General features: G+C 39.3%; 2 protein-coding genes across 2 annotated transcripts; both read right to left on the bottom strand.

Annotated features, from left to right (window-relative positions):
• Positions 1 to 339: 339 nt before the first annotated feature.
• slc2a3b (solute carrier family 2 member 3b) lies at positions 340 to 10069 on the bottom strand. The gene is made up of 11 exons (XM_075465737.1): positions 9860 to 10069; positions 9088 to 9220; positions 6845 to 6949; positions 6251 to 6411; positions 5685 to 5925; positions 5201 to 5363; positions 4792 to 4979; positions 2898 to 3002; positions 2707 to 2808; positions 2418 to 2621; positions 340 to 2329 (listed from the first exon to the last, which is right to left on the bottom strand). Exons 2-11 carry the CDS (start codon positions 9109 to 9111, stop codon positions 2078 to 2080), a joined length of 1545 nt encoding a protein of 514 aa, XP_075321852.1. The 5' UTR covers positions 9112 to 9220; positions 9860 to 10069; the 3' UTR covers positions 340 to 2077.
• A 6458-nt stretch (positions 10070 to 16527) lies between these two features.
• On the bottom strand, positions 16528 to 19600 carry cox6b2 (cytochrome c oxidase subunit 6B2). Its single transcript, XM_075465736.1, has 4 exons — positions 19513 to 19600; positions 18275 to 18413; positions 17681 to 17781; positions 16528 to 17191 (listed from the first exon to the last, which is right to left on the bottom strand). The coding sequence occupies exons 2-4, from the start codon at positions 18378 to 18380 to the stop codon at positions 17138 to 17140; spliced, it is 261 nt and encodes an 86-aa protein (XP_075321851.1). The 5' UTR covers positions 18381 to 18413; positions 19513 to 19600; the 3' UTR covers positions 16528 to 17137.
• Between the last annotated feature and the right edge of the window lie 1814 nt (positions 19601 to 21414).

The raw sequence follows: 21414 nt of genomic DNA, 5'->3' as shown, positions 1-21414 counted from the left end.
ATTTTTTTAAAACCAACTGCTTCGTAGCAGCAGGAAAACTCAACTCAAAAGCAGTTTTGAACATGTGGTTTCGTTTTAGTGTGTTAGAGTGGCAGTTAGATCTATTATTGCACAGCTAACTGAGGTTTTGCCACACTGCAGAGGAGGAAATGGGCGTAACCACAGGGCACATACAACACAAACCTCTTATACTTTTACAGAGCAGCAGATGCATTAAACATTCATGACAGCTAACAGCTTCATCAAACGAGATTATGGGCAGAATAAAAAAGTCCTAATCACACTCACGATTTCCCTTAAAGCGTGAAAACTTTCAGTAAAGGTCAACTCTCATCTGACTGAGTTATTATTTCTGTTTATTTACACAAAACAACTTTAAAAGACTAATATATACATCTGAAAAGGGAGAATTACAATGCAACTTCATTGCAATCACCATAGCGAGAATGCAGAGTGCCAAAAAAGAAAAAGAAAAAACAGAATTTACAGCAACGTAAAGACACACACCTCCAGTGTATTTACATGATAAGAGGGCCACACACACAATATAAGCAATCGTTAGAAAGTAGTCAGACTGCCAAAGTGCAAACTGCTAAGCTCATAGGAGAAAAGTGCTTCCTTATCAAGCGAGTACGCATCCAGAAGAAGATGCAAGAGTACAAACATTGACACAACATTTCCAAGCCCATTAAAATGTGCCACAACAGCTGATCACTATGCAGTAACTCGGGATTCTGCAATATATACATATAATTTCAGACATTTAGAAACAAATACATTTTTGTTGTGCGTTAACCACTGAAATAAATAAAATTCAATTACTGTTATTATCTAACACCTCTATCTCATGTGGCTAATATCTTGCTTTGAGTGAGATGTGCATTCAGTTATCAGCAGACATGAACATGTTTCTATACAAGCCTCAAATGAGAACATTTAATTTCGTACTGGCAAACACTTGAAAACATAGATTGTAAGACACTTTCGAGTAGTTTCTGTTCCCACAGTTAGAGATGCTGAAAGAATTTCAAGTATGGTGATAGATATGTGCTTTCTTGGCAATAATTAGAAAACACAAACATTTACACATTTACCCACCTGAGTTTTTGAATCTCTTCCTGCATGCTGTAAATAACTGCATTAAGACAAGCTTTTTTTCTGTCATTCAAGTTGTTCTCTGCAGTGAAAATCCTGAAACTGAAGTGGTAAAGCTTAAGCTTGTGTTTTTAAAATAGGAGAAAGCCTTTAAAGGGGCTTTGTTCAGACTTGGCAGTGCCAGGCGACATCTCTCTTATCCTCCCACTAACGGTATATTTAATGCACGCACTTTGCAGAACTGTCCTCTCTCTGCTTCTTCGTCAGCACAAACACGGCTGAATTCAAACAACAAATAAATACAGACATCTTCTGTTGTCGGGAGATGCTGTGTGACAGGTTGAGAAGACGTCTTTGTCTTTGATGTGCTTAAAAATATTTATTCTCTGTCTAAAATCAGTGCTTTTTTAAATTTTCCTGAAGGGGAGAGGGACCGCTGCAGCACCCCCTCTAGTTTTTTTCTGACAATTTAAGACTAAATGGTTCCCTCCCCCTGGCTGAGAGGCATTTTACACAGGCCCACTGGATAGCAAGTCAACCTCTTTTTGGGTCAAACTACCAGGCTCCAAAACCGGCTTTTCAAGTTTGACCTCAATACAAAAAACCCTTAAAGCCTGCAACCTGCTGACACTGAGGGCAGCTGAAAACTTGAATATATGTTGATCCTCTTATGTGGCTCAATAGATGGAGCCAGCAGTGAGAATATCCCTAAACATTAAGCACTGGTAGTAGGATTAAGTTTCGCAATAATTACAGGGAATTCAGTCAATTATTAAAGTAATTCTAACAAGGGAATCTTCAAAAACTCTTTCATTTTTAAAAAGGCATGCTTGAATTTTCATGTAAACACACTACAACCTTTTCTCTGTATTAGTACACATCGATAGCTTCTTCCTGCTGTTCTCCATTATTTGTAAGTTATGTTATATTACTCGTACAACTGAACGTGTTTGTCTATTTTCCCTCTCTTCTCTGTGGATATTCATTGTCTCTCTGAGGGAAGATCAACCATGGGAACCTTTTCTGTGGGAGACAAAGGTGCAGGTTCTTTATTCTCTGGCAGCCCGGCGACCACCGCATTGGGCACAGGTGAGTGGGTGGGTTTGGCAGCGAATCCCTGTGCAATGTCGTCAAAGGTCCGCCCTTTTGTCTCGGGGACTCGCAGGTAGGTGAAGATGAAGAACAGGATGAGAAGGATCATGAAGATGAGGAAAACGTAAGGGCCACAAAGCTCCTGAGAGAGGGCGAAAGATCATTTTGTTGTGAGAAAAACTGCAAGTCGTATAACGTTGACATAATATTACTGTGGGGATAAGAAATACCTCCAGTTTAGGGAATCCCAGCCCCACCAGGAAGTTAGCAGTCCAGTTGGAGCAACCAGCAACAGCCATGGCAGCAGGTCGAGGCCCCTGAGAAAAGAGCTCAGCCACGATGAACCAGGGGATGGGCCCGGGACCCATCTCAAAACTGGCAACAAAGCCGAACACAGCCACAATTGCCAGATAACTTAGAGACTCGTTGATCTTCTGCTCGGAGAAAAAATTCAGAGAGATTCAGATGAAGATCGAATTTTGCAACACCAAGCTCACGAACACAGAAATGTCCACTCACCACTAAAGACAGGGAGATGGTCATGAGGAGGGCACTGACGGCCATTCCAGCCAGTCCAATGAGGTGCAACGTCCTTCGTCCTGCCCGCTCTACCAGGAACAGCTGGTGTCCAGAGAGTAAAAATCCTTCATTAACAATCAACAAACAGAAGACAGGCACTGGATTCAAATATCTTCCATGCAGACACTTACAGAGACGACGGTGAACACAGTGTTGACGACTCCAGCTCCTATGGTGGCGTAGATGGGTTGAGTTACGCCGGCAGTTTTAAATATGCCAGTGGAGTAGTAAAAGACCTGAAATGGAAGCCAAATTAAATTATTTTATTGTTGCTGATTTCAGCTGATAAAAAATGTTCGGCATTTAAAACAACACAATCGCACAAAGGGGCAGATTGGCAAGATTTAAAATCAGAACTAACTGATTCTAATAGCTTATGTTGATGTATATTATTTAGAAAAACAGCTGTTGATTTACACCAAGAGTAACATGTCAAACTCACAGTTTATGAATTCATTGGAATCGTAATATGTCTGCATAAATGTGATAGAAAATATCACACTATTACTAAATTTCGATAAAGAGAACCTAAAAAAATATTGAACTCGGTTATTTATCTATGTGTGAAAAATGAATCAATGCTGGACATGTGTGAGCAGAACATATATGTGAACAGATGTTTAAGTCAATAAGTTGTCATTAAAAGATGCATTGAAACACAAAGTTATTGGAAATTTGTTTGTGGACAAATTACGTCAAAATAGGAGGATTTTGTCTATAAAAAGAACGACACAACATTCCAGCACAGACACCTTTTCCCATTTGTAAAACATGGTGGTGGTAATATGATGGTTTGGGCCGTTTCTGCTGCATCTTGGTCAGCACAAATTACCATAACTGACAGATAAATACAATTAAACCATACTTGAAAATTCTTAAGGAAAGTGTCAGAACATCTGGTGAGGAAAATTACCATAAGCATACACATTTATCTGACACAATTATCTGACACTTTTATCAAATGCAACTTATCAAATCATGCAAATATGGAACAAATGGGGGCAATGTGAGGTTTACATCACAAGTCAGACCTCAAAGAATTTAGCTGCCGTTATTTTGTGCACAATGGGGAGTCACACCAGATATTGAAAGGTTCACATACTTTTGCCACCTACACAGATGTAATATTGTATATAATGGATGATGTTCTTTTGTGAATGAAATACAGTATTTTAGTTTTCAGTTTTTGGATGTGTTTCTTTTTAGCAATGTTTCTTACAATTATGTGAAATCTGATGATGTTTTGGTCACATTCATACAAAAATACAGAAAATTCTCAAAGTTTCACAAACTTTAAAAGACTTGTTTAAGTCCAACAGCCCAACTCTTGTTTTTTTTTCTTCATTTCTGGTTTACATTGGCTTCTGACTTAATCTCATTTCTGTAAAGACTTAATGCTCCATTATGTTCTGGAGCTGGTCACACAATGGGTTTATTCAACCCTTTTCTCTGCTTGCTGCTGAAAATAAGGCTCATTAGTCGTGAGAGTGAAGAATAAAATGCTCCACGGCTCTGGAGAGAGAGTCAGGACCAGAGTGATTATTCTCTCCGATTTAATTTCCTATTACATAATGGTACTTGGTCCATTGTTTAAAGGAAAATATTTAGCTTTTGGAGTAGTTTAACAGGAGACAGTTATTGAAACTGCATAACGTTAGCAGTTTGCTGGTAAGTGACATCAGTCATGAAGGTTAACATGCTTGTTGAAGCTTAACTGATGTAGCAGCCTCTGGCTGCAGGCTGCAAGTGCTTTGCTTTGACTGTCATGTCCAACACAGGAACTGCTAATGAATTTCGTCAACCTGGTTACATGACCTTATTAACAAAATATCTATTAAATGCCCTTTGCTTCTCTATGTCTCTTGGGGGTATTGCACTCAATCTTACATTGCCTGGAGCCATGAAGCGTCTCATTTCATGCGCTTGTCAGAAATCATTTCTATCAGTGAAGTAAGTGTTCCTCTTAAAGTTTAAAGATTACTCTCTTGATCCATTTGGACTAATTGGGATACAATGTTTACTCACAGCGTTAATGCCAGACAGCTGCTGAGAAAGCTGCAGGATGATAGCGATAATGATCGGCTGACGATAGTTTGGGGAGCGGAAGAGTTCGAGGACGGTCACTTTCTTTTCCAAGGCCATCTTTATCCCTTCCTCCTTCATCTCCTGAATATCATCGCTCACGTCTTCAACGCCACGCAGGCGCTCCAGTGCTGCAAGAAGAAGAAGGCGAGGATGAATACAGACAAGCTGAGTGGATAATCGTGTAAATATAATGTAAAGAGTGGCTCAGAGGATCCTGGAACATCCAATGACACTGTACCATTTTTATAAGTTAAAGGACCTCATTAAAAATACATTAGTCATTCTAAATTCAGTTTAGTTAAAAAATCTGATGTTGTGTTGGAAGTGTGCACGCTGTCTTAAAATGGACCTTTTCTGGCCTCCTCCTCCTGGTTGAGGACAATGAGAAGGTAGCGGGGGCTTTCAGGGCAGAAAGGCAGCATGATGGTCTGCAGAATAGCAGGCAGGATAGTGAGGGCGAGGAGCAGAGGCCACAGATAATCTGAGCCCAGCAGAGACTCCAGACCGAAGATCTAAACGCAGGACAACAACAAATGAGATGCACGAAACAGACTTATATCAGTCAATTCATCTCTGTTACATGTAAAATCTGAATAAATAATGATTTTCAACTTCTCTTGCAAACTCGATAAGATAGAAAGATTAAGTTTGAATGTCTTTGGTGGAAAAGTCCCATAATGTTGTTTATTCTTATTGTCTCCAGCTAAACAGATTTACAAGAATTAAAAAAAACTGAATCCAAAACTATCCTGATCAGGGAAAACTAGCAAAAAAAGTTTGGTGTGTGAAGTATGGTTCACGGGAAAAAAACAGACAAAAACAAATCTGTGTACCTGTGCCACAAGGATGCCAATAACAACACCCAGCTGGTGCAGTGTGCCGAAGGCTCCTCGGACAGCAGTGGGGGAGATCTCGCCCACATACATGGGTGTCAGACCTGTGCACATACCGCAGAACACACCGATGATCAATCTGCCGATGATGACCAACTCAAAAGAATGACTCAGAGACGACAGTCCCATCAGACTACCGCCCACTACAGCCAGGATATTAGCAAGCATCATGGACTTTCGCCTGGTGATGAGAGACAAAAAGAAACACAAGAGGAACAAAGTTAGCGAGAGTAAAATTGCGATCCCAGTGAAAGCATGTCGGAATAATGTACTTCAGTAACTCAAGGCAGCAAAAAACTACAGGTTTGATAAATCTGACACCATCAACGTTTGCCCACACTCCAATGTGACAAACAGGAATCATGTGTTTTTTCTAAATGTCAGTCCAAACCAAACATATGAAACATATCTGACACTGAAAAGTTGCAAATCCTCCCATCTGAGGATCCTTTCATCACAGTTTATACTTATCATAGAACCACCGTTGTTACTCCCTATGTTCTCACCTGCCAAATGTGTTGACCATAGTTCCAACAGAGAAGGACCCGGCCATGCCTCCTACACTAAAGATGGCCACAGCAAAGCTCCACACCATGGTGTTTGCTCCTGGGGTAAAAGGCTCCCCGTATCGCTCCATGGACACATTCTGGAAAAAATCCCGTAGTTTCTAGCAAATAAAAATAAAAATGAAAAGAGAAAGATATAGTTAGAGGTGGTTACTTTAAAGAAAATATAAAAGACGACAAGGTTTCAGAGATTCTTCAGGGGAAGTTTTAAACACCTCCACATGAGGGCAGTAGAGATTTCAGCATTGCTGTAACACACCGTAACACCATGTTGTGCTGACTAATGGGAGCTGGCACATCACGTCTGGCACCATAACTTAACAGACACTAACAACACAAAAATGCACATACTATTTACATAAGTGTCTTTGACTGTCATTGATATCAGAAAATGAGAAGCGTGTGTCTATCATTGATGTGGGAGCTATTCCCCCTCCTTTTAATGCTAAAGCTGCTGCTGTAAAACATGGAAACTTTTAATGTCCATGAGTCATCCAGATGTACACACATAACAGATTAATCACACACACACACCTGCTCGGGTGCATTGATGACACCAGTGTTGTAGCCAAACTGTAGTGAGCCGATGACTGCTGTTGCAACGCAGTAGAGGAGGTAAGGGGTCACCTTCTTCTTGGGCTGATGACAGAAAAAAGACGGCGTTATGGCATAATAATGCAATAAGAAGGTGTAGTTCATGCACAATCACTCCCTTAGTTTGAATGATGGCTGTGGTCTGTTCCTGGCAACACAAAGCTCTGGTTGTTCACAGTGACACTGGTAAGTACACACAATGAGCCTTTCTACAACTGCTCTCACTCGTTGTTTTCAGGCTTGTAGCGCTGCTTTGGAAGCAGGTGTTGCCACACTGCAAAAGCTACATGGTTTGTTGCTCTGAGGTATTTTTCAGATAAGTGGCTAAAGACACCCTGAGAAAATAAGACCTATTGTGAATGTTTTCTCCTACTGGTTTAAGAATTAAAATGGGTTTAGCTCATAATAACAAGCTAATACACTAGACAATAATCAGTAACACGGCAGGGTTTTCTGGGGAGTGAAATTTTAATTCTCCAGCCAAGCAGAACTGACACTGATTTTAATGAAGTTGGGGCCGCAGACATGCTATGTGGTGGCAACTTGCCAAAAATGGAAATCCCACATACAAGTTTCAGTTTGACTTGACTAATAACAGCATGTCTTTAACATTCACAAGTTATATCTCAAAGAACTAGAGAACAATGGGCAGAGTCAATTGTTCATGTGGAGGTAGACTATTTAATCAAAGGAATTATGTTGTAATCATCCTGTTTAATCATTGCATTTTTATACAGCTGCTGATTCGACACGAAGTGCATCAATATCACTCAATATACGAACTGTTTTGTACAGTTTCTTTCAATCACGCTCAAGTAAAAAAATTCAAGAACAAACCCTATCAGAACAAGCACAATGAGCTCTGTTCTGCCTCACAGTACCTGATGTCACCATGATATCATTATCTGCACAGATAAAGTAAATCATTGCTCAAATATCATGAAAGTCTTTGAGGCTGTTTGTTTCTAATGGAATTAGGAACAAAAGTGCAGCCCAGAGACTCCCTTGAAACAAACTGTCTGTTCCTTTCTATTCCATCAGAGAACCCAGTGGTCTTCACTACGAACAACAGCAATGGTACAGTAACAGGCTGTCAGTGGATAAGGTCTGTGCTGCTAATATATGATTCCTATTAGCTATTGTTAAGGCACCATGTTGCTCAGAATGAAACAGCAAGCAGGAGGAAGTTATGAATTATTTGAAATAATGATGCTGGATAATGACGGTGAATACTTCAAAACAGTCACAACTGATTATAACGCTACACTGTGTTTCTCAGAGGAATAAACCGGCCTAAAACAAATTGAGTTCTATGGTGTTTCAGTGATGTGAAGCACAAGTGACAGTATCTCAAATCTGGCACACAGGCAATGCTGCTTGGATGATTAAGCCTTTGTTAAGGGGAAACATGATGTTCTGGCTCCATCTTTTAGTGGTTGTATCTCTCATCTCCCACTGAAGAACTAAGTAGTAAAATTATTCAATTATTTAGAAACACATGCAGTTACACTGGGCCTGATTTTGTTCACCATTAACTTCCACATTCATGTAATCTTTCAGTTAATTTCCATGTGTCAGATGCAGTAAGAATCTTAAGTAACAGCCAAGCAAATGAGGTAACTGCTAGTGACTTCTTACAAAAGACAAACCACAGCAAATGTTTGCGAAGGTGCATGGTCACACAGAGTAGGCAAACAGTTCATTTCATGCATTTGTATTCAAATATACAGTTTACTCTGAACTATAATGCAGGCTGTCTTGTTTTGCATATTATCACTATGAGCATGCAGCAATCGTCTGCTTTTATAACTGTCAGTCCATGCGTCCTTTTTGCCCAGTGTCTCTTCCCCCATCCCATCTCTCAATGAAACATGCAATAAAAGGAGGAAACTAAAAAACATACAAGTTCAAACTTGCCACCCAACGGCCCTGTCTCCCAATCTTACTCTCTTAGTCATGTCCTGAAGTGCTTAGCTCCCATCCGGAGCTCCTGCCCTTACCAGAGTGGAAAAATACAGAATACAAAAACTAGATATATGAGATATGTTTCACAGTTCTTTGAACTCTTCTTTGAACGGCACTTACTTCAGTAAAACCAAAGTGGCCGAGTGTTGAGAAGTGGAAATAGGTTTCAAATTGATCAGAATCAAACTGACAGGAATAGTCTTTGCTAAAGCATTTACCTTGTTGTCCTCCAACGGCTGCATCTTGATCCTTGCTGCTTAGAAGAAGACAATTGAAGTCAAACTGAAGCTTGTCAGCCTTGTCTGTAAAGTCTTAGGAACACACTTCTGTGCAAACAGTGAGCAGGAGTATCTGAAAATCAGTAAACACAAGGACCATGCAGATACCATTCATTACTACAAATTTTCAAAGCATTTTCAAACAGCAAAACATTTCCCGGAGGTTAAGATCATATTTTAGGTTTAAAAAAGGAAACTATTACCACCACTAAAATTGACTAACCGAATGGACTCAGATGTTTAGAGCTCTCTGTGGCAAAAGACAGCACATATGGTTTTCAGCACAAGCCAACATCAGTCAGTCAAAACCAAGCCCAAATTTATAGAAAACCCCTCCCTTCCTTGTTCCCCCTCCTCTTCTGCTCTCCAAAATGATGAAATTATGAAAAGTGACGTATTTCAACACTTTAAACTAGATTTCTTTGCTTCACTTTTTCTATAAGAATAAAATAACAATAGCAAAATCATTAGAAAAAAGTATCATCTCAATGGGCTGCAGAGAAAATCATGAGCTGACCGGCATAGTGCGGTGGTGCAGCAGGTGATGCTGTGCAGACAGAGGAATTTACTTTTGGGGCAGATTAGACTGTTTCAACTTTAATAACATCACTACAACATTTCAGATTATATTGTGGACCCTTGAATTAACATACTATTGTTTTTACAAAGACCGGAAACATTAATCAAATGACTGAAATAAAAGTTTCTTTACCGTGATGTAATGTTTCAGCCTTATCCAGTAAAACAATCTTGTCCGGATCTGTTCGTTCTGACAGAAGTTACGTCCTTCTTATCTGGGTATTTTTTATAGAAAGTTGTACACGCTCACCAGCACGTTGATGCCTCTTACTCATATTCAGATGAGAGCGTCTCAGCGAGTGATATTTCCCAGCCAGTTGAGAGTCACTCAATCACACTGGTGTGGTAATATCTGGAGCAGCAGCGCAGATGAGTTTCCGCTCAGCTGTGAGAAATATGGGTACGTGCTGGCGCGAGTGTACGTAGCACAGATGAATGAATAAATGTTGCCGGTGAAAGGAGCCTCTGTGCAAATGCTGCTGGCCCGACCGCCGCCTACCAGGGGTGCGAGAACAAAGGCAGTGTGCCCAGAGGTCAGATGCAAAGCCTGGTCATGCAGAAATCATGAGACCGGCTCAGTGGGTGGTAAACAAACGGGGTGCCCCACTAATTCTTCATTTATTATAATCTTCATAGCCACCTAAATCTCATTCGGGAATTTTGCAAATTTTCCAGGAAAAAAAGGCACTTAGTGGGCCTGAAGGGATTTATATCATAATTTAATTTTCACCGTTATTATCAACGGTGGCTGCTTTCCAGTTTGTTGGACATTTCTGGGGAATAACTGTTAGGCCTAAGAGTTTGATATACATACTCAAACAGATTAATCTGTCTTCTAATCCAACATGTAGCCCTAAGAAAACTACAGTTTGCTACACCAAAATGTGAACACAGGTCATTGATGAGTTCATTTAATTCTAGTGCGACTGTTCCAGAGTGACACCACACTAGTGCCAGCCTGTGGCAGTATCTCACTTTGTGTCTCTATCTTCTTGAGATTTTCTAATGAGTTTTTCTTTCTGTGAAAACACTGATTTTAAAAAATAAATATAATATGATTAAATAAATCTCATGGACTTGGTCCAGTCTGTCATGTTCCTACACCAGCAGGAGAGACGTTTGAATTTGAGAACAGCTGATTGAGCTTTCTAAAGCCCAACACTGCCTGCAATAAGACCCGATATCCAGACAAGTTGAAGAGGGTTAGGGTTAGTGAACATGCATCTACATATTAAAGCATTTTGTTCCCAGAACAGCATCAAAAGTATCTGATGTATGGGCTGCTCTTGGTCATTTTGGTACTGATGTTGGTTCTTTCACTTTGCTCTACTTTAGAAAAGACTGATTTTAAAGTGGATAAAGGTCTGCTTTGTGGTGAAGTTAATTTAACTGTTGAATAATTAAGTTTGCCCTGTCCAGCTGATTGCTGATTCCTTTCACTAGTGCCTTGCTTTGCCTTCTTTGTCATGAAATGGGCTGTTGTCCCAGCGTTAGCTGACTCGAGGTAACTTTCAACCAATCAGCATTTGATCAATGCACAGCATAATTTCCAAAGCATATTTGGTCTAAACTTTTGGGAAGATTGCACAGACTGCAGGCTACGCCACGACAGACTGATACCTCTGCAAAGGTACAAGGTGGCCCTAAAGGAGGCGATGCTGCAGTGGCTGTTAAAAGTTTAATCCTGAACATATCACTGAGAAGGATTGGCTCTGAACCCCAGATGTTAAACTGTTAACTGTGAGATTCTGTCCATGGTGTCCACAGAGAAGCTTCACTTGTATTACCTGCTGATCCTAAATGTGACTTTATCAACTCTGCTGTTGCCAAGCTCCAAACACAACACTTTCATATCGATATCTAGAGATTTCAATCATGTCTCTGTCTCTGCTAAATTTCCAAGTATCACTCAGTTTAATTCAGTTCAGGACAGGATTTGAAGTGGTGAGAGGGACAACTTTATTTGCAGAGGCTGTATCTAATACACAAAGCAAGAATGCTTACATTGAAACATGTAGGGTAGCGGTGGTGAAAAAATATGTCCGCTATTGTCACATTTCCCTCTGGAGGATTTCACATAAGGTGGCTCCAGAGAAGGATCTGACAGTTAACAACTGAGCGGAAGTTGTGTTGGTGGACCAGTGACAGGCTTGATGGATAGATGCATGACAGCGGGCCGAGCTCTAAGCTATTCCTGATTCAAGAGTTCAGGAAGGCCAGCAAATTAAAAGAACAAACTCATAAAAGCTGTCGGTCTCAGAAAGGCAAAAGTAAAAACAACAACACAGGACAGCAAATCAAAAAAGGTAACTAAGCAGAGGATGTGGTGAGGAGAAGTTTAAAATGGCAGATTTAACCACTACAGAGAGCAATGGAGGAACGGAAAGTGGTGTGCTTATTGGTAACAGCAGCAAGTGGTGAATTGTAAGCACCCTGAGGTGTTTAAGAATCATTGACAGGGTCATGCTTAATTTGGGAGGTTTGCTAAAATAGGTTTATGGACTTCAAAATAAAAAGAAATATACTGTTTTTCTCAAATGCTAGAAACTGTTGCAGAACCCCTTTCTGTCTAAAACACTTTAGCTCCCATCTCTTCAAGTCTACCTTCGTGAAAAGCTCAGTTTGGAGCAGACTAAAAGTACTTAGAAAAAGACTATGAGAGCTACTATGGGGTCTTTTTCTAAGGACTTTTGTCTCTTTGGAGAACATTATGAGATTTAAGGAATGATGGTGGGAGAAAGGGCAGTGACGCTGCAACGAGGATGTGACCACACTTGCGCTAAGCTGTGATGAAGTCTGCAGTCGTGAAAACTACAGGTGTTTAAAAAGTATTTAATGATAATAACCGCTTTAGATGCTCAAATTCTACATCTACATAAATGTTACACAGAGACCCTATTACCTGCTTGCCATCCTGTATTGCAAACTAAATGAAGATGTGATCGGATATCAAAACTGCGCACATAGAATGTATTTTAAAAAGTTATTAAAAAGATTTTATAAGAGAGAGATTTAATAGTACATTCAGGTAACTCCTAATGAGCTCATCTGTGGCTCAGTAAATTCTGGTATTACACTTTGTGACCAGAATTAGACAGGAAAAAGGTCATGAAGAGTAACCAGAATAGAAATATCAATATCACGCTCTTGGGAGGCAAGAACGTCAGATTTTACATGAGTAATTTTTTCAAGACTTTTGGAGAAATTAGTTAGTTTGTCATTAAATAAAAGACAGAAAAAAAAAAACTCCCACACACACAAAAAAAGGAAGTAACAACGACAGCCAAATGCTGGTGTTCAGGTTTGATGTTTTCAGCACTTAAGAGCTTATAAAATGACTACTCATTCCTGAAACTACACCATTCTGTCCCAACTGGACTCTGCTGATTGTTGCCAGAGAAACTAATGTTGCAGCATCTCCTTTATTGATCCGTCTAGAGTGAAAACAATTGAATGGTAAGATATCTGCAAAGAGCAAACTTAGCAACACAGGAAGAGAGAGAGAGACTAAAGGAAGTGATAAAAGTTGTGCTCATTCTGTTGCACGTCATTTCAAAAGAAATGACGCTACTTACATTCATTTCCTGCAGACTTACAGCAGACATTTCTTGCCTCATTTTTAACGTGAAATTGAACTTCTCAGTAAAACAGAAAACTGTTTGTTCCTTCCTGCCTGTTCCTTCCTTTGCTAATTCTGAGCATGTACTGCTGACAGTTTTTAATTGAAGCTCTTTGAATGTAATTACGAGGTTAACATTTCTGCATGCTTTTTATTTATCACCAGCAGAGTTAGTTATGTTCTGCTTTTGGTCTCCCCAAGGGGAATATTTCTCAATTGCAGCTGCGTCAAAGCTCGGCAGCATGAATGTTAACAAAAACCAGAAAAGGTACACACATTACATTGATTTTAAAGTCTTCATTGACCATCTGTCAAGTTGCTGAATGGATTTTATGGTTGTCTTATTGGTTTATAAAACTACTATTGGTCGAGCCTATTGGTAGGATTTCTAGAGGAATCCTTTTTATTATATTCAAACTGAGAATTAAAACTATGTCGATTGTCTCCTTATTCGGAGGAATCCTTCCTGGAGACCCGAGGGTAGCAGTAAGTGTTTGTGTTTTAAATTGCAAACTCAGGACCTATTGAAAATCCCTCCATTGTTCTGACACACTGCAGAATACACTTTGGGTTTTTGCTGAACTCAATACTGTGCAATAGTGCCACCTTGTGTTTATAATTCACCATCGACACAGACAGGTAAATGTTTCAGCAGCCTACACACAGTGACGGTCTTCTTAAAATATTTTTGTCATGCGATGCTTCCTCACCGTATCTGTCCAAAAACACGGTCACCAGGACTATGAGAGTATATCAGGAACAGTGCAGGGCCTGATGAGTTCATTCAGTTTTGTTTAGATCACAAATCAATATTTCAGAGGGAATGAGCTGCAAAGCACGGAAAAAAAACAATTTGTTTACACTGCACAACCAAAACAAATGGCATCATTGTACAAAACACATTTTATCAGTTAACTTTTCGTAGCAAAATGGATACACCGCAACAAAAATAGAACTTTCCTGGCTGGACATCAAACAACAACAATGCAACAAAGCGGGTATTTCAACCTAATCACTTCTTTTTACTTTTCAGGAACGTAACCATTACTCCAACTCGATGGAAAGTCCACAAAATCAAGCAATCAGCACACACAACCTTTAAAAACACCCACTATGGAACAATGCAGACCTACTCCAGGATTAAAGAAAAAAGGGTCAACATGTGGAAAAATAACGTCATTACAAAACTCTAACACATGATTTATCATTCAGACTCTATAACCTTTAAAGGTTTAAGTCACAAGTATACAACTGTTCACATTTCATTCTAGTATCTCCAGTCTGAAACATTTATAACGCAAGAGTTCAATCTAAAACAAATCAATATTAAAACATCCACACTGGCAGGAGAAATAAAAAAGCTGCACCGCACCCACCAAACCCCCAAACAAACCTCCATTAGCTCAACAACAAAATGTGTGAATGCTGTGAAGTGGTGAAATTGGCTTATACATGGGATTCGATAGTAACTCGTGGACTGATTTCAACACACATTTCACACACACACCATAAGAAATGCATCTTACCGACAAAAGATTAAAGCTGTGTCTGAGATGCAGTTTGATAGTACAAACAGAGTAACGTTTTGACACTACTGAGTCTGCTCATCAGAGTTGAGTCCAAACTTTGGTCTGTTTTCACTATTAAACTGCATCAGACTCAGTGAGCTCCAGCCTTCCTTTTTCCAGACTCCAAAACCTCCAAAAAAAGAGACTTCTTTATAGAAACCGAAACAATGGAGAAATGAACTGCTTTCATCAACAATGAAATTGATCAGTTCCAAAAAGTGTGGGAGCCAATATGCACTGATTTGTTCTCCGTATGACTCACACATATTTATACATTCATCTATTTAACTTGATTTACAATCACAAATGTTAATGGCTTCATCTCCTTCTGATTGTTATTAGAAAACTCCTTGTTTTACGTACTTATCTGTTTGAGTTACCTTCCTAACATGATTTTTATTGATCTGTCTGTCCCACGGCCTTGGGCTGTGGCTCCCGATTGGCTGCGGAGGCCCTGGTGGATCAGCAAGGAAGGTAAGTCAGTTATATACGCACGCAGATGCTATTCATATCACTGTTGGGTCCTTTTTTGCTTTCGTCCTTATGTCAACCTTCTGTTGTTCTGAAATGTCTTTGAAATAAAAAATAAAAAATATCTGGTCTTTTGTCAAAATATGTTGTGTTTTGCTGTCAGGAACCTAGAGAAGGGACAACAACCCATCCAGGCATGCCAGGAATCAGCTGCTACCAGTGGAAGATGAGTAGAGCCGGTGATGAAGCATTACTGGAGCTGTCTCTCACCTTTACCTTTGATTTTATTCATGAGACCTGCAAATGCAGAACGATATCACTGCATAAAGTTGTTGTGATACTCTTGTGAACCTATATGAAGCTGTCAGACCGTGTTGAATGACTGCTGAATCTAATATTTCAAACAGTATAACATTGAGATACAAAATAAGAGCAAAACAGAGGGTCAAAGAGTACTAGCACACTCTCATGGAATCTTTGGAGTTCTCTGTGTTGTTGCAACTTCAGGTCTTGAGATGATGGATATCAGGTCTGATATTCTTCATATTTGGACCCCATTGCACTGGGGATAGTGTTTACAGTGTTGCAAACAGGTCAACTTTTCTTCGTTCTCCACTCGTAAGCACCAAAGTTTTTCTGTGCAAGTTCATTTGCATCCCTACATGGCTTAACGTGCAATATTCTGTATTTAAAGTACTTTATTCCACCAAAGCTTGATCTTTCTCCTCAACCTTGTTCCAACTCTCAGTACCACTTCCGTTCATTGTTTTTTTTTTTTTTTTTATAAATTGCCGTTTTCCTCGACTTACCCAGTGGCGCCACATCGTGGTTACAAGGTGGAATTACATCTAAACCAGCGGCTGGTCTCGTCACTCAAGCGAGTTGGTAAAACAGGTTAGTTTATGGAGGTGACAGACTGGACAGGGTTCTTGAGAGAGGATTAAAACTACAGATACATATTTTGCCATTAAACTATTACAAATCAGCTTAGGGGTATGACAGATAAATCCATTGTGGCAGCAGGTGACGTTACATTGAAAACTTCCAAGTATTTCTACAACATGACTGTAATGACTTAATCAGTCAGAAGGTTATGTTATAAAAACAGTACAGCTGTAATGATTGCAAAGAAATCCATTAGAATTTTAAGGTCTAGAGGATATCTTTATTAGAATATCAATTTTAAAATGTTGACCGGAGTTTTATTGTGTTACATGCGATAAAACAGTCTGAGACAACGCCATCATTGGATTGTCAGTTGCTCAATAAGATTAAATCATCATCACGATGTTGTACTAATTTAAAACACAGGAAAGAGTGTCGACCACTGACACAGAGTCATTTTCATCATATCTGTCCTCAACAGGAGCAGTAACTCACTAACATTGGTAATTTCAGGAAAAGCTGCCCAGGTTTGCTGTATGTAATTAAATGATTTAAGAGGTTAACTGTGCCTGGTTCAGTGACAAGTGTCACCAAACACAAAAACTACTTAAACTTCATAATAAACACCTTTTTAATTCACCTGCAGTGGATTTATTAATTCAACAATGTCAAAGGGAAGTTTACAATAGAGACAGGAAACAAACTTTAGACGTCAACACGGTAGCAGTTGTGCGTGTTTATGGTTTAAGTATGTAACAGTGACTATAGTAATGACAGTTGGGATAGCTGATTTGAAGATGTTTTCAGGCACAGCACAGGGGTAAAGGTGCACGCAACCCAACACCCTGACTGGTAAAGGTTGGCGATTTCAGATCTTTCCAGCAAAACTTCCATTTTCTATCTGCTCGTCCCATTTAGCCACCTGCAGGACAAAGTAAACTGAGGTTTAGATCTACGAGACAAGTATCAGCAGAAAAAGACAATCAGAATATGCAAGTTAATTTCTTGCTTTGGGAATAACGTGACACACAAAATAGTCTCAGACGTGCTATATGTCACGGATAGTGAGTATAAACTCAAAACAAAAGCGGGGTTCCCAACTTTTTTCAGCTTTCAATGCAGCAGCAGAAGGCTTTTAAGCTTAATAAATATTAGATGAAACAGCAACACATAAAACAGATAAAGGACTTACAGCTTTGTCTACAAATGGTACGTTTCAATAGACCTCAAACTTCAGAATTAAATGGCAAATCAATTAAAAAAAAAAAAAAAGCAGAGCAACATAAGTTGTAGAGGCAAACCAAAGCAAAATCTGATATCATTTACTGTTTTTAACAGATCAACTTCCAAGGAAACCCCACGAGCATACAGGATGAATGGCCTGGTATCAGAACTATAATCATACACATACCCAGCTGCTGAGGCAGAGGCTCTTGTAAACCCTCTGGTACCACTCACAGGGAGTTGGATCCTGGCCTTTGGATGACAGGGCCTTGCTGCACCTGTGGAAGTCTGAAGGAAAATATAAAAAGAATCTAGGTTAATTCAACACAATATTCAAACTTAGAAAGACAAAGATTTAACATTTAATGACAAACGGCATGAGAAAAACTCAAAGTTTGGATTGTTTTTAAGGAGCCGTTAAAGCTTGAGGTAAAAAGTCACCTGCTAGGTCATTTAGGTCCATTATTTTTTTTTAAAGACTCATTGCCCATGGACATACACTTCTTAAAGAGGTGGAAAAACAAATATCAAATTTGTATATAGGGTTGTTTCAACAAGATGATACAAATGTTTGAGCATTTTAAAGACACTGAAAACTGTACAAGTGCCAAAATGTGAATTGAAACATACGCAAGAGCTAAGATACAGTAGAGTACTAGTGAAAAGTGTGGAGACACCAATGCATTACAGATATATCATTCATAGGGCTTGTCTTATGATACTGAAACAGATGGCTTCTTTCTTCAGTGTGTCATCTAGATATACTGATGGCTGTTCTCACCCAGGTAGTTCTGAAAACAGTTGCGGGTCTGGTTTGTGTTGGGGAATCGGGCGTCAAAGGGAGCCGTCCTGTAGTTTTTGATCTTCTCATCAATAGTCTCAGCCATTTCTGTTTGTTTCAGTCAGACGCCTGAAGAATGCTGCAACAAAAAGGCACGGTCTTAAGTATTTTAGAGCTAAAACAGGTACACATACATAAAAGATAATCCTCAAGATACCGTCTAACAAGTGAAAGTTACACAGGTAGTTTGCAGTTAGCAAAGAGAGCACATGGGGTCATAAAGACCGCCCAAAAGATGGTCGGTTCCCTTCGTCCCACACTGGAAGAACTACACATTTCCCGTTGTCTCAAAAAAATCCTAGAAAATTATAAAGAACACCCAACATCCTGGTTACTCTGTTTGAACTGTTGCCTTCAGGCAGGTACAGCTCAATTAACACAAGGACCACCCTCAATGCCACAAAAAAATATAATAATAATGTGCAATATGGAATCTGAATGTGACAGAAAGTATGCATGTCTGCAGATTGTTTTCATGCAATGAGGGTGTACTCATACTTTTTGTGTTTTATTATGTATGCTGCAAATGGTGTTTTGTGTTTCTATTTATTCTAAGTTTGTTTTTCATTTCACATTCTTATGCAGACGCACTGAATGGAGAGCATTTTTAATTTCCTTGGACATGTGACAATCACAATAAAGACCTATTCTATTCTAGTCTCAATGTCAAGTCAAATATATTGAAACTGATCGATTTCACCGTGGGACCACCTTTGACAGTTAACTATCCCAATTAATTAACTCCTAAACAACCAGACAAATAATTAACCAGGGTGGTTGATTAACTAATAAACAAAACAAGCCTCTTTAATTTCATGTTAGTCTTTTACTAAACAGTTAGGCTAATGCCAGTCTAGGTTGAGTTTTTCAGAGCATGCTTGGATAAACCTTGTAAGGCTAGATGTTAAATACAGATGAGTGTTATGACAGAAACAACTCTCAGATCTGTGCTAAAACCACATTACTCCAAATCAAGTGTTAGCATAGCTTGATGAAACCCTTAGCTCACACTAGCTGTTAGCTCGACGCTAGCGAGTGAATCCGTCTGGATTTGATAACTAACGCTCTAAAAACAACTGGTAGTCATTGAAGTTTTGTAGCTTAAAACACAAGAGACATAGAAAAGGAAACACGTACAGACTATAACAGAGAAAAATACATTTTTACCGACAGCTAACCTTGGGACGCCGGTCGTTATGTCCTTACAAATAGAGAGAATGTCGTCCTTCTGCCTCGCGAACAGGATTCTGGGAAATGACAAGGCACGATGACGTCATATGTACGAAGGTCAACCGAAAGTGAGCAGTAATTTAAAATCTGTATTTGGTTTTATTCGCCTTATTCTCTCTTTTAAGCGAGTATACGTGACATTTTTTTTGTTTGTTTTTTGTCTTAGTGATGCTGAAACAGTTAGAATGTGACAAAAAAGCAGTATAGTTAACAAGGTGTTAAATTTCCCATCATATTAGATTCGACTGATCGTTTTCCATGTGACAGAAGCAATGGGACACCTGGATTAGAATAAAATAAATAAATAAAACAAGGATTGGTTAACACTAAAAAATTTGTTGTTGCTTCAGGCAGGGCAGTAATCCTGCTGCTGGATGCTTGTTAGTAACAGAAAACCACAGGCCGAGCCTGCTAAAGTTGGTTGATTTTGCAACATAAACCTTTATTTCTTCATTTTGGTCTAAGCTTAGTGAAGAAGTGAGGTACACCTGGAGAAGTGGGTACAAACCCTGTATTCTAAACAACGACATGTACGACCACTCTGCCATAATTAGTTAATGATAAAAAATAGTCTACGCTATTTGGATATTACATAACTTCTGCTAGTTGACTTGAGGAAGTAAGCATTGGGAGGCCATAATCGTCCTACAACACAAACATCTCTACTGTCTACCAGTTTTCTCACTACTCTCGTATTAAGCTGGAGGTGGTGTACACATTTTTAACACACTAATAATTAACAGAATAATTGCATTTCTTGGGGTCAATTTAGGTATTCCATGAAATCACAAATTATTGTTTGTATTAGAGAGACTGTGACAGTCAGGCACAAGCAACGATACCTGTGATGATGTATCCAGAATTCATTCTAAAGTAAAATAATTGTTTGCGTGGGACCGCCTTGTGGATTCAGTAAGATCTTCCTTTGAGGTGCTCTTTGGATGGGGTAGACTCCCTGAATAAGGCTAGTAAGCTGATGCACTTTGGTGTTTTAGAAGTCATTAAAACTATGCCATGAAAATAAAAGCATTTTCATTTTTTTGCCTTGGAGTTTTTTTAATTTTTGCCTGTTAAAGTGATTTGATTCAATTTGATATTTTAGCTTTGAAAGACCGTGTGTGAATTTAATCTGCATTTGTATCTCCACATGATGCAGTTTTAGTCAGTTATATTGGTAATTTTATTGGTACTGACTGTACTGACTAATGACAACATCAGGCTAATGTTACTGCTGCTGTACATTTTGTCCACAGTTAAATCAAAGTTATCTCTTCTCTTCCTTTAGTCATTGAGGGATCTTGACTTCAGCAGACGAACCTCATTGGTCTGTTGTGGTTAATTTGGCTTAGCAATGTGGACTTGTGAACTCATGAGTTGGGACATGGGAACAGTGTCCTGTCTCTTTTCCATCAGCATCTTCCTGTTGAAGACTGGGTCAAAGATCACAGGTGTCTACATTCAGCTTCCTGTCTCACTGTGTGTGTTTTCCTTCATCCTCTCTAGCAAAATTTCACTTCAGGTCCTTTTCTGGATATTTTGTGATCTACTGTGATGTGGTTTTTTTCCCCCATCAGCTTCGAAAATACAGTCTCAGATGTAAAACGACAACAAACTTCAGGCTCCATTCTCCATTCTCCATTTCATGTTATAGAACTTCATTAGGATGAAAAAGTGATGACCAGTTTATGATTGATCCGAACAGTCCAAAAGAGAGATGCGTGGATTGTTGTGTGGTGAACTAAAAAAGGGAATGTGCGTGCACATTCACCCTTTGCTCACTTTCTACCAATCTCTCCCTCTCTTTCTCTCTCAGTCAGGATATAGGTGTTGTCCAAAGCAAAGGAAGGAAA

This window comes from Odontesthes bonariensis, chromosome 5, assembly GCF_027942865.1.
Source record: "Odontesthes bonariensis isolate fOdoBon6 chromosome 5, fOdoBon6.hap1, whole genome shotgun sequence".
Classification (NCBI taxonomy): domain Eukaryota; kingdom Metazoa; phylum Chordata; class Actinopteri; order Atheriniformes; family Atherinopsidae; genus Odontesthes; species Odontesthes bonariensis.
This window is presented reverse-complemented; position numbering and strand designations above follow the sequence as displayed.

Coding starts and splice junctions, on each gene's coding strand:
- slc2a3b (XM_075465737.1), bottom strand. CDS start 9,111: ATGCAGCCGTTGGAGGACAACAAG. Junction 4,980..5,200: donor GGAGGAGGAGGCCAGAAAAG/GTCCATTTTAAG, acceptor TTCTTCTTGCAG/CACTGGAGCGCCTGCGTGGC. Junction 2,809..2,897: donor CTGTGTTCACCGTCGTCTCT/GTAAGTGTCTGC, acceptor TCTGGACACCAG/CTGTTCCTGGTAGAGCGGGC.
- cox6b2 (XM_075465736.1), bottom strand. CDS start 18,380: ATGGCTGAGACTATTGATGAGAAGATCAAAAACTACAGGACGGCTCCC. Junction 17,782..18,274: donor CTGTTTTCAGAACTACCTGG/GTGAGAACAGCC, acceptor ATTTTCCTTCAG/ACTTCCACAGGTGCAGCAAG. Junction 17,192..17,680: donor GCCTCTGCCTCAGCAGCTGG/GTATGTGTATGA, acceptor TTTGTCCTGCAG/GTGGCTAAATGGGACGAGCA.